The sequence below is a fragment of the Zosterops lateralis genome (genome assembly GCF_965231275.1).
Source record: "Zosterops lateralis genome assembly, chromosome: 7".
Lineage (NCBI taxonomy): Eukaryota > Metazoa > Chordata > Aves > Passeriformes > Zosteropidae > Zosterops > Zosterops lateralis.
Window position 1 is genome coordinate 16,103,342 of NC_139767.1, and position 12,113 is coordinate 16,115,454.

General features: G+C 36.9%; 1 protein-coding gene across 1 annotated transcript in view; it reads right to left on the reverse strand.

Annotated features, from left to right (window-relative positions):
• The window catches only part of AGPS (alkylglycerone phosphate synthase), a gene marked incomplete at its 5' end in the record, with an annotated part of 51,813 nt that overhangs the window by 13,887 nt on the left and 25,813 nt on the right, over positions 1 to 12,113 (reverse strand). The window contains 9 exons of the mRNA XM_083864822.1: positions 568 to 629; positions 1,369 to 1,438; positions 1,966 to 2,078; positions 3,229 to 3,305; positions 5,522 to 5,573; positions 8,158 to 8,285; positions 8,709 to 8,817; positions 10,854 to 10,979; positions 11,936 to 12,016. Of these exons, the coding sequence (XP_083720948.1) occupies positions 568 to 629; positions 1,369 to 1,438; positions 1,966 to 2,078; positions 3,229 to 3,305; positions 5,522 to 5,573; positions 8,158 to 8,285; positions 8,709 to 8,817; positions 10,854 to 10,979; positions 11,936 to 12,016 (818 nt within the window). The remainder of the gene's footprint in view (positions 1 to 567; positions 630 to 1,368; positions 1,439 to 1,965; positions 2,079 to 3,228; positions 3,306 to 5,521; positions 5,574 to 8,157; positions 8,286 to 8,708; positions 8,818 to 10,853; positions 10,980 to 11,935; positions 12,017 to 12,113) is intronic.

Genomic DNA, 12,113 nt, shown 5'->3' on the forward strand with positions numbered 1-12,113 from the left:
GACAGGAGCATCCAAAATTATTCTGTATATTAAATTCTGTTGTGGTCAAATGTTTTTCAACCATAACTAACAGATAAAATACCCTTACATAAAAGATCTCAATCTTGGGCAAAAGTTACCTTTTTAGTTTTCATTTCCCTACATTACTGGAAAAAGAAAAAAGCTTATTTAAATATACTTAATTTTCTTAATCTTCACTACAGACAAATCTCTTTGAAATACACTGCTGATCCCATACATGTGGCTGCTCAGCCCCCACTGCAGTTTCTGTCACCAATGTGACCAACTGCCCTCCTAAACAGGGCAATTTCAAGTCCTAAATTTGTTACAGTAAGCTAACCTAAGACAAAATATTACTGAATGCTTGATACAGTGCATTTACAAAATTCTGGTATGTAATTGCTGAGCAACTTTAGCAAGAACACACAGCTGCAAGACTTAAGGTGCGTCAGGCTGCATCCAATACATGTAAGGTCTAAAATAAGCATCCTCATGAGCAAATACAAGTTAGGAATAATTTGAATGAAATCAAGTTATAAAAATTTCTAAAGAGTAATCAGAGTTTACCTATCCCAAGGAACAGATGTCTCAAATGATTCTCCTATTACGTAATAGTCCAGGCCTAGGTCCTAATAAAAAGAGAAAGGATATAATCAGAAACATTCAGCATCAGCATCTGGGATTCCAGTGTATGTTACATAGCTATCAGGTTTTTAGTTGGCAGGAGAAGAACAGAAATTCTAATTTAGCAAAAACACCCTTATGTCCCAGTGACATAAGTTTATTATTATGGAAATAGGGAAGCTCTTAAAAGACAAAGATGACAAACAGTTTGATGTCATGGCTACAATGAGACAACTTGTCACACTGTCAGTAAGTCTACACTAATCAAATATTTACATCACTATAGTACCAAGCCAAGAGTTTTGCTGTGCTCATCAGTATAATACCTAGTAAAAATATTTTTTTGCAATGCAGTTGCTGTCTAGATAGAAAAAAAGACAAATATCTTCCCATCTTACACATAGCCTGCTGAAATAAAGGGAGATTCAATGATTTGTCTCCAACAAATCAAACACTCAAGATGTGCATATTCTTCTGAAAAATAAACAAATCTCAAACAGTAAGACTAAAATGCGTAGGAACAGCTGCAGTAGTTTAGATTAAAAGTCCATTACGTTGGAATTCTGATTTAAACCAACCATAAGCAGATTGCCAAAGAAGAGTAAAAAGACAAGTGAACACATAAGTATTTCAAGTACACTCCGAGCCTCTGATTTCATTCACACTCTGTGGATTCTTCAGCTCTCATCTCCCTACCCTTTATGAGAAGCTAAAGTTGCAGCAGACAGACAAAAGCTGACCTACCCGAAGGTAAGCAATGACAAATGTCAGCATGTATCCTCTCTGTCCATTATCTTCTCCTGCTGCCAAGCCACTGCAATTTACAAGAATTTAATTAATTTTCCACCAAATTAGTCAACAGTTTCAAAAAATATTTATAAAACAACTTTGATTATTAAACATATGTGCAAGTTTAGCTGCCTAAGCTGTGCTAAAATAATTGTTAATAGTAAGGTCTCTTCACTAGAAATCAGAAGTTATTTCAGACCAGACCTTTATTCATTTCTCTTTTCACTCCATAACCTGGAGATGAACTTCACAAAATATTTGATGTGATGTTAAAAAGGGCTGGTTTCTACTTTAATAGCATTCATTCTATATTTAGTAAATATTTTTCTGCAATACACAGGCAGCTGAAGTTTTTCAGTAAAGTTACCTATCAGTTAGTACAAGCCATACGTATCAAAGGGAACAATCAGTAGCTAATTCACTGCTGCCACTTCAAACTAGTAAATTGAGAACATATCCATACAGTAACCACTACAAAAATGTGGTAGGCCAATTTTTCCCTGGACAGTCCATTCCCAGCTCCACATTGAAAATGTTCTTTGAAAAGCATACCCGAACTTGGTGGCAATATCATAGACTTGCTTCTCGTGCTGAAGAACCTTCTCTCTGTCACCCTCAAAGAGCAAGGTAGCTACACACAGTATGTTGGGATCAAATCCTTTAAACTGCAAAGAGAGACAAACTTTCCATTAGTCTATGTGGTGGAACACAAGGAACAGGTTTTTACTTTTCAAATACATGGCATGTGCCATGGTCCCTAAATGTTGCTGCAATTAAGAGGAATGATTGGGAAAAAAGTCTTTCAAAAATTTACTCCCAAAACACTTAAGCTTTTCCTTGACAGGACAGGTCAACTGAAATAACAAAAAATTATCTGACACCTCTCTCCTCCTGTTAGGAAGCAGATAGGCAAAATGGCTATCTACCTATGCTGTAGAAAAAAAAAAAAACAGGTCTTAAATGCTTTGAGCATAGAGACATTCAATCAACTATTCCTATCAGCTATAAAAGCAGAAAGAAAACTATGACCACCATGAACGCGGAGGGAAGGAAAAGACTCCTGGGCTATCTCTATACAGAACATGTATTCCCTAACAAAAGAAGTCCCAAGACACATGTTATTCCCACTTCAATAGCCCAAGAAAAAGCAGCAGAATCAATACTAGTCATTGTCTTCCAGACTTATGCCCACTCTTGGAATATAATGAAATTTTCTACATTTGAATACCCATATTTGGAGGAACTCTCTAGTTAAGTAATTTGGAGGGAAAAATCAATAATAAGAAAAAAATATTTAATACAAAAGCCTAGGTGACATCATTTTAGCACCAAATAATTGTAGGTTAAAAAGAAATAAATTCCAGAAAGACAAAACAATAATTTATATGGGAAAATCTGCCAAATATCCTGAGGATCTTGCACAATTCTAGCTCACCGTAATAACAAGGTCATGCCTTGAGAAAATCTAGGAAGATAAAAATATAGTAGAGTGTGGGACTTGGTCCATCAGCATTCACTGATGATCACTGGTCTGCAAGCCAGGTAAACCGTTTCCAGACATCCCCTGTCACCAAGTTACTGTTAGATAAGGCACATTAATCTCTTATACAGGTATGACCAGTGACAACAGCTCTTTTGGAATAACTCCCCAAACACAATCTCATTTGAATTAAACCACCTTTAGAACCTTAAGTTCTTACACTGTAGTATTAGTTACACTCAAACTCAGCAGCACTAGAAGCAGTTTACCAAAACATCTTGAATTTTATGAACAGCATGCAAAATTCAAACCAATATTAAAAACTCCAAAATTACCTTTGTGATGTAGAACTTTTTCAGTCCATCCAAAAATGATGTAAAAATGGAAGCAACTTGTGGTTTAAGAGCATGACCTTTGGCAAAAAGTAGAAAAAGACATATTAAGGCAAACTGTGCTCTTAAGATTCTTACTTCAAGGGGCAAAAAAAAATGGCTTGGTAGTCAAAATTACTACAATTGCTTGGAGCACTTTGATTATGAAAATGAAACAGAATTCTCTCTACTCATTTATAACATGCTTTAGGAAAAAGTTTCATTAATGTTTTGAAGACACATACAACTCTGCACAAATATTTGACAGTTTAATTAAGGCTGCCTTAGTTTAGATTTCACAAGCCTATGGCAGGTGGAAAATTTTTAAGAGAATGCTTCATTATTTTTACACCACAAAACTAAGCAAAAATAGTGACTTTTTAAAAAAAGTTATACCAAAAGCACTGAAACAAACGGCCAAAAATGGTGCAAGTTAGGAGTCAAGCAATTTTTCTCGTAACAGTTATATCACTTGTGTGAAGTTTTCTACATAAAGCTACTAATTGCTTCCTTAATGACAAACAGGGAACTAAAATTACCAGGATATATAAATGGTGTCTTGGAGCCTCTTAAATTAACATCTCTGCCTCAGGACTGGGTTTAATTGAGATGAAAGTCTTTTACTGTTTGTTCCATTGTTTTCAGTCACAAACAACTTCTGAACTCTCATTACTGCTTCACTTTAGCAGCCTGGCATCTGGCCTACGCGCTGTGAGCCCAATTCATAAAAAGTTATGCACCATTTACATGATACTTCCTTCTAAAATACTTCACAAAGCATTTCCTCCTGAATAACACATGAACTTCAACAACTGACTGCTCTTTTTTCCTCCTAAGCAACGAAGCAGTCTCTCTGCAGATATGAACCCCAAGGAGGACACCTACAAGCACACTTCAGAGCAAGCACACAGAAAGCACAAGAAGACATGAATTTATTAAACCACAGTCTAAAAAATTACTTAATAATGACTACAAGAAAAATTGATATTGACACACCTGAAACTATGCTTACAGCTATCAATTGGTCAAACTGTGCTTCCCAAATAAAAAGAAATGCATCTGCCTTCTGTTGGACATGTCTGAGCAGAATAGCATAACACAAGAGTGAGCAAAGCAAGCAGCAAGGCTTCCTGGGCCTCTCAGCTCTTATAAATCACAATTTCCTTGGTTTGAAAAATGAAATTCAGCTTTCTCAACACCATTACTTTAATGTCATTTGCAGCTGAGCTTCATCACTGAGGCTTCTGTGCAGAAGAAGTTTCAGAAATTCTGACTTGTTGAAGTATTATAGTAAAAGTTTTCAAGGTCAGCCACACTTCCCATTTTCATCTTCTGGGTACAATAAAAATAGAATGGTCTCAGCAAGTTCTGCAAGCTATTAGCTTTTGGGTCATGGAACTTCAGGGTCTCCATAAGAGTGTCTTGAGCCAGAACATATCTTCTACCAAATTTAATAGAGTTTAAAATGACAGCTTTCCCTAAGAATTGCTGAAAAATGATTGTTCTGCATATTTGAGATTGCCCTATTTAGGTGTTTGAACTAATTGAAATTTTACAAAACCTTTTGTCTTCAGGAATCTTCTGTAGCTTCACTGACTTTCAATACTTAAAGCCTAACAGCTTAAGATGTACTTGCACACAGTTACAGCATTTACAACATCTGATCTTTTTTTGAAAACAGACCGCTTTGGACAAGCATGTCATTGCCTCTCTCCCACCCAATCAAACATTATGATATCAGAATATTTTAAAAAAACCTACTACTTTTAAGTAATCTCTGAGATGCTTTCATGAAATTCAAAGGAATCAACCCACTTACCTTGAAATTAAGGTGTTGGCATTCTGATTTTTTTTTTCATATCCAACTTCTCATTAAGACTCTTAGGAAGAAAATATTTCAAGTACTATATTTTAAAACTAGAATCTCTGCTCCTTTACAGCAAAATAGAGGAAGAGATTCCAGAATTTCAATCTCACCAACAGACTAAATGTCAAGAAAGGAAACATAGCAGAAAACTCATCTCATTTATAGGCAGAACATGGTTCTTTACTGACTCAAGTAGTTGATAGTATTTCCTCAGAGACAAAGACAGGCTTCTGTTTCTGAAACTCACATTATGGCACTATCTGGAGTTTGAACTCTGTGTTCACTGCTCTCTGTCTAGATTTGAGCAAAAGAATTACTACCCAAAACAGACTTAAGCTACTAAAAAAACCCCTTGGAAGCAGATGATACTCCACAATGATCTGTACTTACCAAACTGAAACTGTGCATTGTCAACGAGGCGAATTGATGCAGGAGCACATCTCTTGGAGGCAAAGTTAGGGGAGTAAGAGGGAGGAAGAATAAAAAGATTATGCACATAGTTGGTTTTAAAATTCATTACAATCAAATCTTCATTTTAAAACAGCATATAAGAAAGCACACTATAATACCAGAGACCTCTGGCCATCATCATCATCATTGAAACAGGGTGACTATAAGTTGGTTTTCACTGGAATAGCAACATCTACTAGGTATGTCTAGATATAATGCATTGAGAACTTTCAGTTTAACCTCAGGCCAACACGGTAACAGTCCATAAACACTGATCTGCAAATTTTGAATGTTTTTCTAAAATGGTGTATGCACTAAAGACAGTACACTTGTTTAGCACATCAAGCTTATGTTTCTGTGAAATCAGAGATACACACATAATAAAAATTCATTGAAAAAGTGTAATTGTTGAAAGTCACCCAGGCATGCAGCTGAGCACTACACAGCTGCTCATTCAGACCCCTCCCCAGTGGGATGGTGAAGAAAAATCAGAAGGCCAAAAGAGGAAAAACCCATGGGTTGAGATGAAGATAGCTTGGTAAGCAAAATGGGGAAAAAAACCCAGAAAAGCAAAATGCACAAAGCAATCAATTACCATCAGCTGACCAATATGCAGCCAGTCTTCAAGCAATGAGAACCTCTATAAAACACCTCCCTCTAGGTTTTATTTATGATCATGTTATGTGGTATCTGCCTTTAGTCAATTTGGATCACTTGTGCCAACTGTGTACCCTCCCAGCCTCTTATCTGCTCGCTGGTGGGAAGAGAGGGAGAAAGAGAAAAAGCCTTGACACTGTACACATTGTTTAGCAATAACTAAACCACTGGTGTGTTAACACTCTTTTGGTTACAAGTACAAAAGCTAACACCACACATGCTGCTATAAAAAAGACTGACTCTATCGTGGGTAGACTCAGTATACTCATGCTCTGCTGTCACAGCTATCAAAATCTGTACTTGGGTCTACTCTAGATTCTGCACTGTACAGGAATCTGAAAAACTGTTAGAACAACTGCCTTCAGTTAGGTAAGTTTTTGGTGATGCATATGCCTACATCGTATAATCGCTGACGGCCATGGCCAGTCATACTGAGATGTACAGCCAGAGAAACGTGACAGAGTCTGAATTTTAGGCTAGTCATCATCTAATCACATGGATATGGAAGTACTGCTCTTTCACTTCATTTGACACCTTCACACTCGACAATATCATTAATATGTATTTGGTCACACAAGAGGAAGAAAGAGCACGAAGAACTAAGGGAACGCACCAGGGAGTCTGGCTGTGGGAGTGGTTTTAAATGAGACCAACCCACCCAAAGGCTGATTATTCTTACATTAAAGTGGACTGACACATAGAAGAAAGAGCTTTTCAGACAGCAATCATTGTAATTACTACTGAGATTGATGCGAGGGGCAACAGAAGAGAGTAAGTAGTTCAGGCTCAAGTAAGCAGAGAAACGCAGCAGCAGCAACAGAAGCTTAGAAATGGAGCAACATTAAGTGGCAAACAGTGCCTCTTTTTTCCCCTCTAACTAAGCCCATAGACAGGGAAAAGACATGAGTTCTTTAACTGATTTTAAATGTTGATCAGCCATGTGATTAAGCATTCCCGAAAAGTCTGCTTAGGTACCTTTAAAAGGAAGGACAAGCACTAGCAGTAGAAGCACGACAGAAAAACTGGCAAGTGCTGCTGACTAGCATATACATGTCATTCACATACCAGTTTGAACATCTGGCTTGGAACATTAAGCCATTAATTTAGACCAATCACTGGAAAAAATGTAAAGCTGTGTTTAGTTTGGCATTAATTAAAACATTTCTGAAATTATTTCCCCAACTCAGGGTACATTCTACCATTCATATATACAATTTGGTATGTTTTGCACAGAGCAAAGCAAAGTTAGTCAGTGGAGAAAGAGGTTAGCCAGAGTAAGACTTGTTTGGAAGCATAGCCTTGAGGAAAAGTACTACAGAAACTTGGATACCTAAGTACTTCACTACGTGAAACCATCTAACTGCACTATTCTCTATTTTAATACTACAGTGTAAGCACAATTCCACTTGGAAATACCCCTCACCTGTCCATGTCACTGTGCTCCAGGCAGTGATTTCTAACTAAAGGCCATATCTTTCCATTGCATTCCTTTTGTTCCTTTACCACTTCAAAGCCATGAGTTCAACTGCCTTTTATATGTATGCTGCAAATCAATTCCTTTAAACACTTTTACACAGTCCTAATTAATCTGAGGATAAAGTTCTCAGCTGAAGGAGATACAAAGCTAAATTTTTCAGGCTGCAATATGAAAATAACTCCCACTGAAACAAGCCATTAAAAGGCTTGTCCATATTTTGACTCAGAATACCAAGCAAAGTCATAATGTGCTCAGTCCTCAGCTGAGCAATTTCCAAAATCCTCATGATCCATATCCTGCATTTCATGGACCATACATGATTACGAGATTCCTACCTCAAATTCCTGGTTATCAATTGCCAGAAATACTGAAGCATCAACACACCCCTACTGCTAGAATCCATGAGTCCTTGAGTGAAGTCAACATCCAGCTTTTTTTTTACCTGCTTTGCCACTTCCCTCAAGCAGGCCACCCCTCGCTCAAAGTTGGGGAAGACCACAGAGCCGTACTTCTGGTATTCAGGGACTGGGCGAATCTTTATTGTAACTTCAGTAACCACTCCAAGAGTTCCTTCAGGAGAGGAGAAAAACTGAGCAAAATGTTGCAAGATGAACTTCTTGCAAGCTACCCAACTTAACGTTTACTAGAATGCTTAAGTTAACATAAATCAGAAATCCCAAAAATTCAGTTTGCAGTAGCAGGTGATTTATTCCTCACTTTTTACATAGTGAATTTTTACAAAATATTCTCTAAATCATGCTCTTTGTTACTAGACTTGCAGGTTGACTCCATAGGTCCATTTAAAGCAGTGTTAAAAGCTGCAACTTCACAGTCCTAATTACGGTCTCAATGTGTTATCCTAACACGAGAAATTCATGCCTGCACAATGCCACCCATCAACACACTGAAAGCCACAGCATTAAAGATGCTCAAATAATCAAGCATTAAGGAAGCTGAATTAAGATGCAGTATGTGAAATTACTCTGTTTATACCTTCAGATCCCATAATGAAGTGATGGATATCAGGTCCTGTTGACATGCGAGGTACTTGACAGTTTTTTTCTACTATTCCTCTAGGAGTTACCATTTTTATATGAATCACCTGTTTAAACAAAGTGCAATGACTATAAATACTAGCATTAAGCACAGATTTTTATTATATTTATTTTCCACAAAACATATTAAGTTTGATACAGTTTGGCTTTATAGGTTTTAGACATTCTGTAGGCAACCTCAAGAACCTGAGGACTGTTACCAACCATTATTTTAACACAGCATGGTTTCCCCACACAACAGATTGTTTCTCTTCTATGACAAATCATATCAGCTGGTAGCTACATCCATGCAATACCAGTTAAAATTGTTTTGTTTCTCAGTGTAGAACTTCACAGACAGAACTTTATACACAAGGATTTTAATCCAGAATATACATTGTACTACAGAGGAAAAAGGTGACGGTTTAAAATTTGCTTAAGTTTTGCTTTAGAACTGCTGCTTGATAAAGATACTATAATTCAGTCATTGATTGCTACAAAAGTATTTCAATTAGGAGGAAAGACAGAAGTAAGCTTTGTGAAATAGATCATCAATATAAAAGCTGCCATAAGACTGACATCTGTAGGGCTAAAAGGTTGTTTTTTAAAAAATATTTTTCAATGTTATTGTTTGCAGCTTTATTCAGGCACGTGCAATAGAGCCCATATGTGGGTTTTTTTAATCCTCTGTTCAATCCTCAATTTTAGACCAAGCATGGGTAGAGTTTCAGCTTTTCTTTAGTGATGCCTTTTTAAATGAAGCAAAATTACTGAATTTCAGCTAATGGCTTTAAAACTTTCAAGCATAGGTAGGTAAGTAATTTTCACTATATGCAATTTACGAGCCAACGACTCTGCAGTAAGTGGAGTTTAGGCAGCTTATATAACACACTGCTTCAAGATATAAAGTTCCTTAGAAGGTAAACACCTCCTTTAAACATTCTCACTGTGCTATTTTGAAACTCATGAACTGTTCTGAATCAATTTTCAATCCTATTTCCTCCTAATGAAAATTTCAGAAGCTGTTTTAGCCTGAAGTTATGCTTCCATAATAGAGAAGCCTTCTGCTTCACAACTCCCAGTACAAACAAACTGTACCGTTCAGTAACACTTCAGGCAGCAGGGGAATGATGACACTTTGTAAGTGCTACTAGTTTTACTTCAGCCAGGTCTACTGAATAAAAACTGTGTACTTCCTGCCAGCCTCAGTCACTGACAGTGATGTGTCATATCTGTGCACAGAACAAATATGCCTGAACTATGAGCTGATGAAAAAGCCTGAGGTAACATGGATACATACATTACCTAGAGTGTGCTGCAGAAAAGAATAAAAAAAATCACACATGGAAGGGTTATACAAATTATGAGAGAAAGCTGGAAGTTTGAAGCAAAAAGGCAGGCAAAGTCTGAGCAGTGATGATTTATTTATCTTCAATATATTCAATGTTTTTGTTATAACAGAAATCGTAGACTTTTAAAAAAGTATGCTTAAAAGTAAAAAAAAAAAAAAAAAAAAATCTGAGTTACTATTAAGTTGAACCATTTTAATGACTAAAATAGATTCAAGAGTGGAATACTGCCATTCCCAGTCCACTACTTCCTTCCTCTGGGTTCCTACAGACTGTGTGGTGGCACTAGATCTCACCACTGTGCACCCACATGTTCAATTAGATCAGCCTACTGATTTAAAAAATACTGCTAGCCATGGGCATGCAGGAAGGTGGAGAGCTTGCTTGCTGTCAGTTGGTTCAGCTAGACATCTGCAGGTATGCACAACAGGTAGGAGAGAACATGAGACTCCTGGAAGTTTGACAAGATTATTACACTGGATTAATAGAGAGTCCAGAATGGTAGAAGACAGTACCAGAGTCAGGACAAGGTAACTCCTTCAGCTGGTCAGTGAGTGCTCAAATGAAAACTACTTTTACATCAGTGATAAGGATTATTAGTACTAATACCAAAGGCAAGGAAACAAGCATTTCAGTGAAGATTTGATGCCAAAACTGTACTACACAAAGAACCACAATTTTCTCTCCCACTGTGAGTCATTATAAAAGTTAAATATCTGAACAGAGAAATTATAACAAGTATTAAAACTACTTACTAAATCTTCAATGTTTCCATAGATGTTTTTCTTCATGCCTGATGCTCGTGTTGCTACCCATCCTCCTAGTGAACTGAATTCCATGGAGTCTGGTTCATGGCCTGTACAGAAGCCACTTTCAGCAAGCTAAAGAAAAGAAAAAATACATCTTACATTTCCTGCTTTGGATATGTACATGACATGCAAATTGATTCTGCTTCTACTGTGCATACTTGTGCTACATATCACCCTATAGCATTCCTCCCCTGTATTTTAAAACTCAGAACTCTATTGTTCAAAACAAGGTGCAAATTCATATACATCTGCAAAAAGTTATAACTTAAGTAACTGCCAACTTTGCACAAATGCTGCCAATAAATAAGGCACTTAATCTCTTGTTCCTTCTATCCTAATGTGATATGCAGCAGGTCTGCAGAAAATTTGAGCAAATTGCCTGTACTTAATTCTCTCAAGGAGAGATGTGTTTTAATATACAGCCATCTGGTTGGGCAACACTGTCAACTACTTGTGATGCAGATCACGCATTCCTGTACATTAAGTAGTCACTTGTTTCTCATTTTTCTGCATTAACTTTTCTTTGCCATCTGCACAGCACCTGAGGTTGACTGGATGCCCCCAGAATTACAACATGAAAGCTGTCAAACAGCAAGAATTAAAGGCCAAGCAGTCTCACATTCAGTGATAACTGCATTAGTGCATTTGAGATAATCAATTTGCACTGACCAACTGATAACAACCATGTTGGGCAGCTGTATTTAAGTATATAATGTAACATAGACCATTAACTATGTTCTGTTGCACACAGTGGTTCTAACTTAAAGACTGAAGTCACTTCTACATCCTGTATACAGCAATTAGTTTAGCTCATGGCTCTCCCTGTACTACAGGAACTAGTGGTTTTGTGTGTTTACTGGTCATATATTAGGAAGTGTAGGTTCATAACCACTGCATAAAATTCTTACCAGCTGCATGAAAACACACAAGAATTAAGCTACAATTCAATTATTTGGACAAGATATGAACAATACCTAAGAAAAATATATATTTAAAAAAGCCCTAGAAACTTAACCAGATAAAAATACCTGTTTTTCCAGATCTTGTCCAACAATGCCAGCTTCTACACAAGCTGTTAAGTTCTTTTCATCTATCCAGAGAATCCGATTCTGTTGAAAAGCCAATCAAAACCAAGAATGAATGTTTAAGATTTTTATTTCCTTCCCTAATGCCATAGGATCAACATGTTTAGTCATACAAATTACT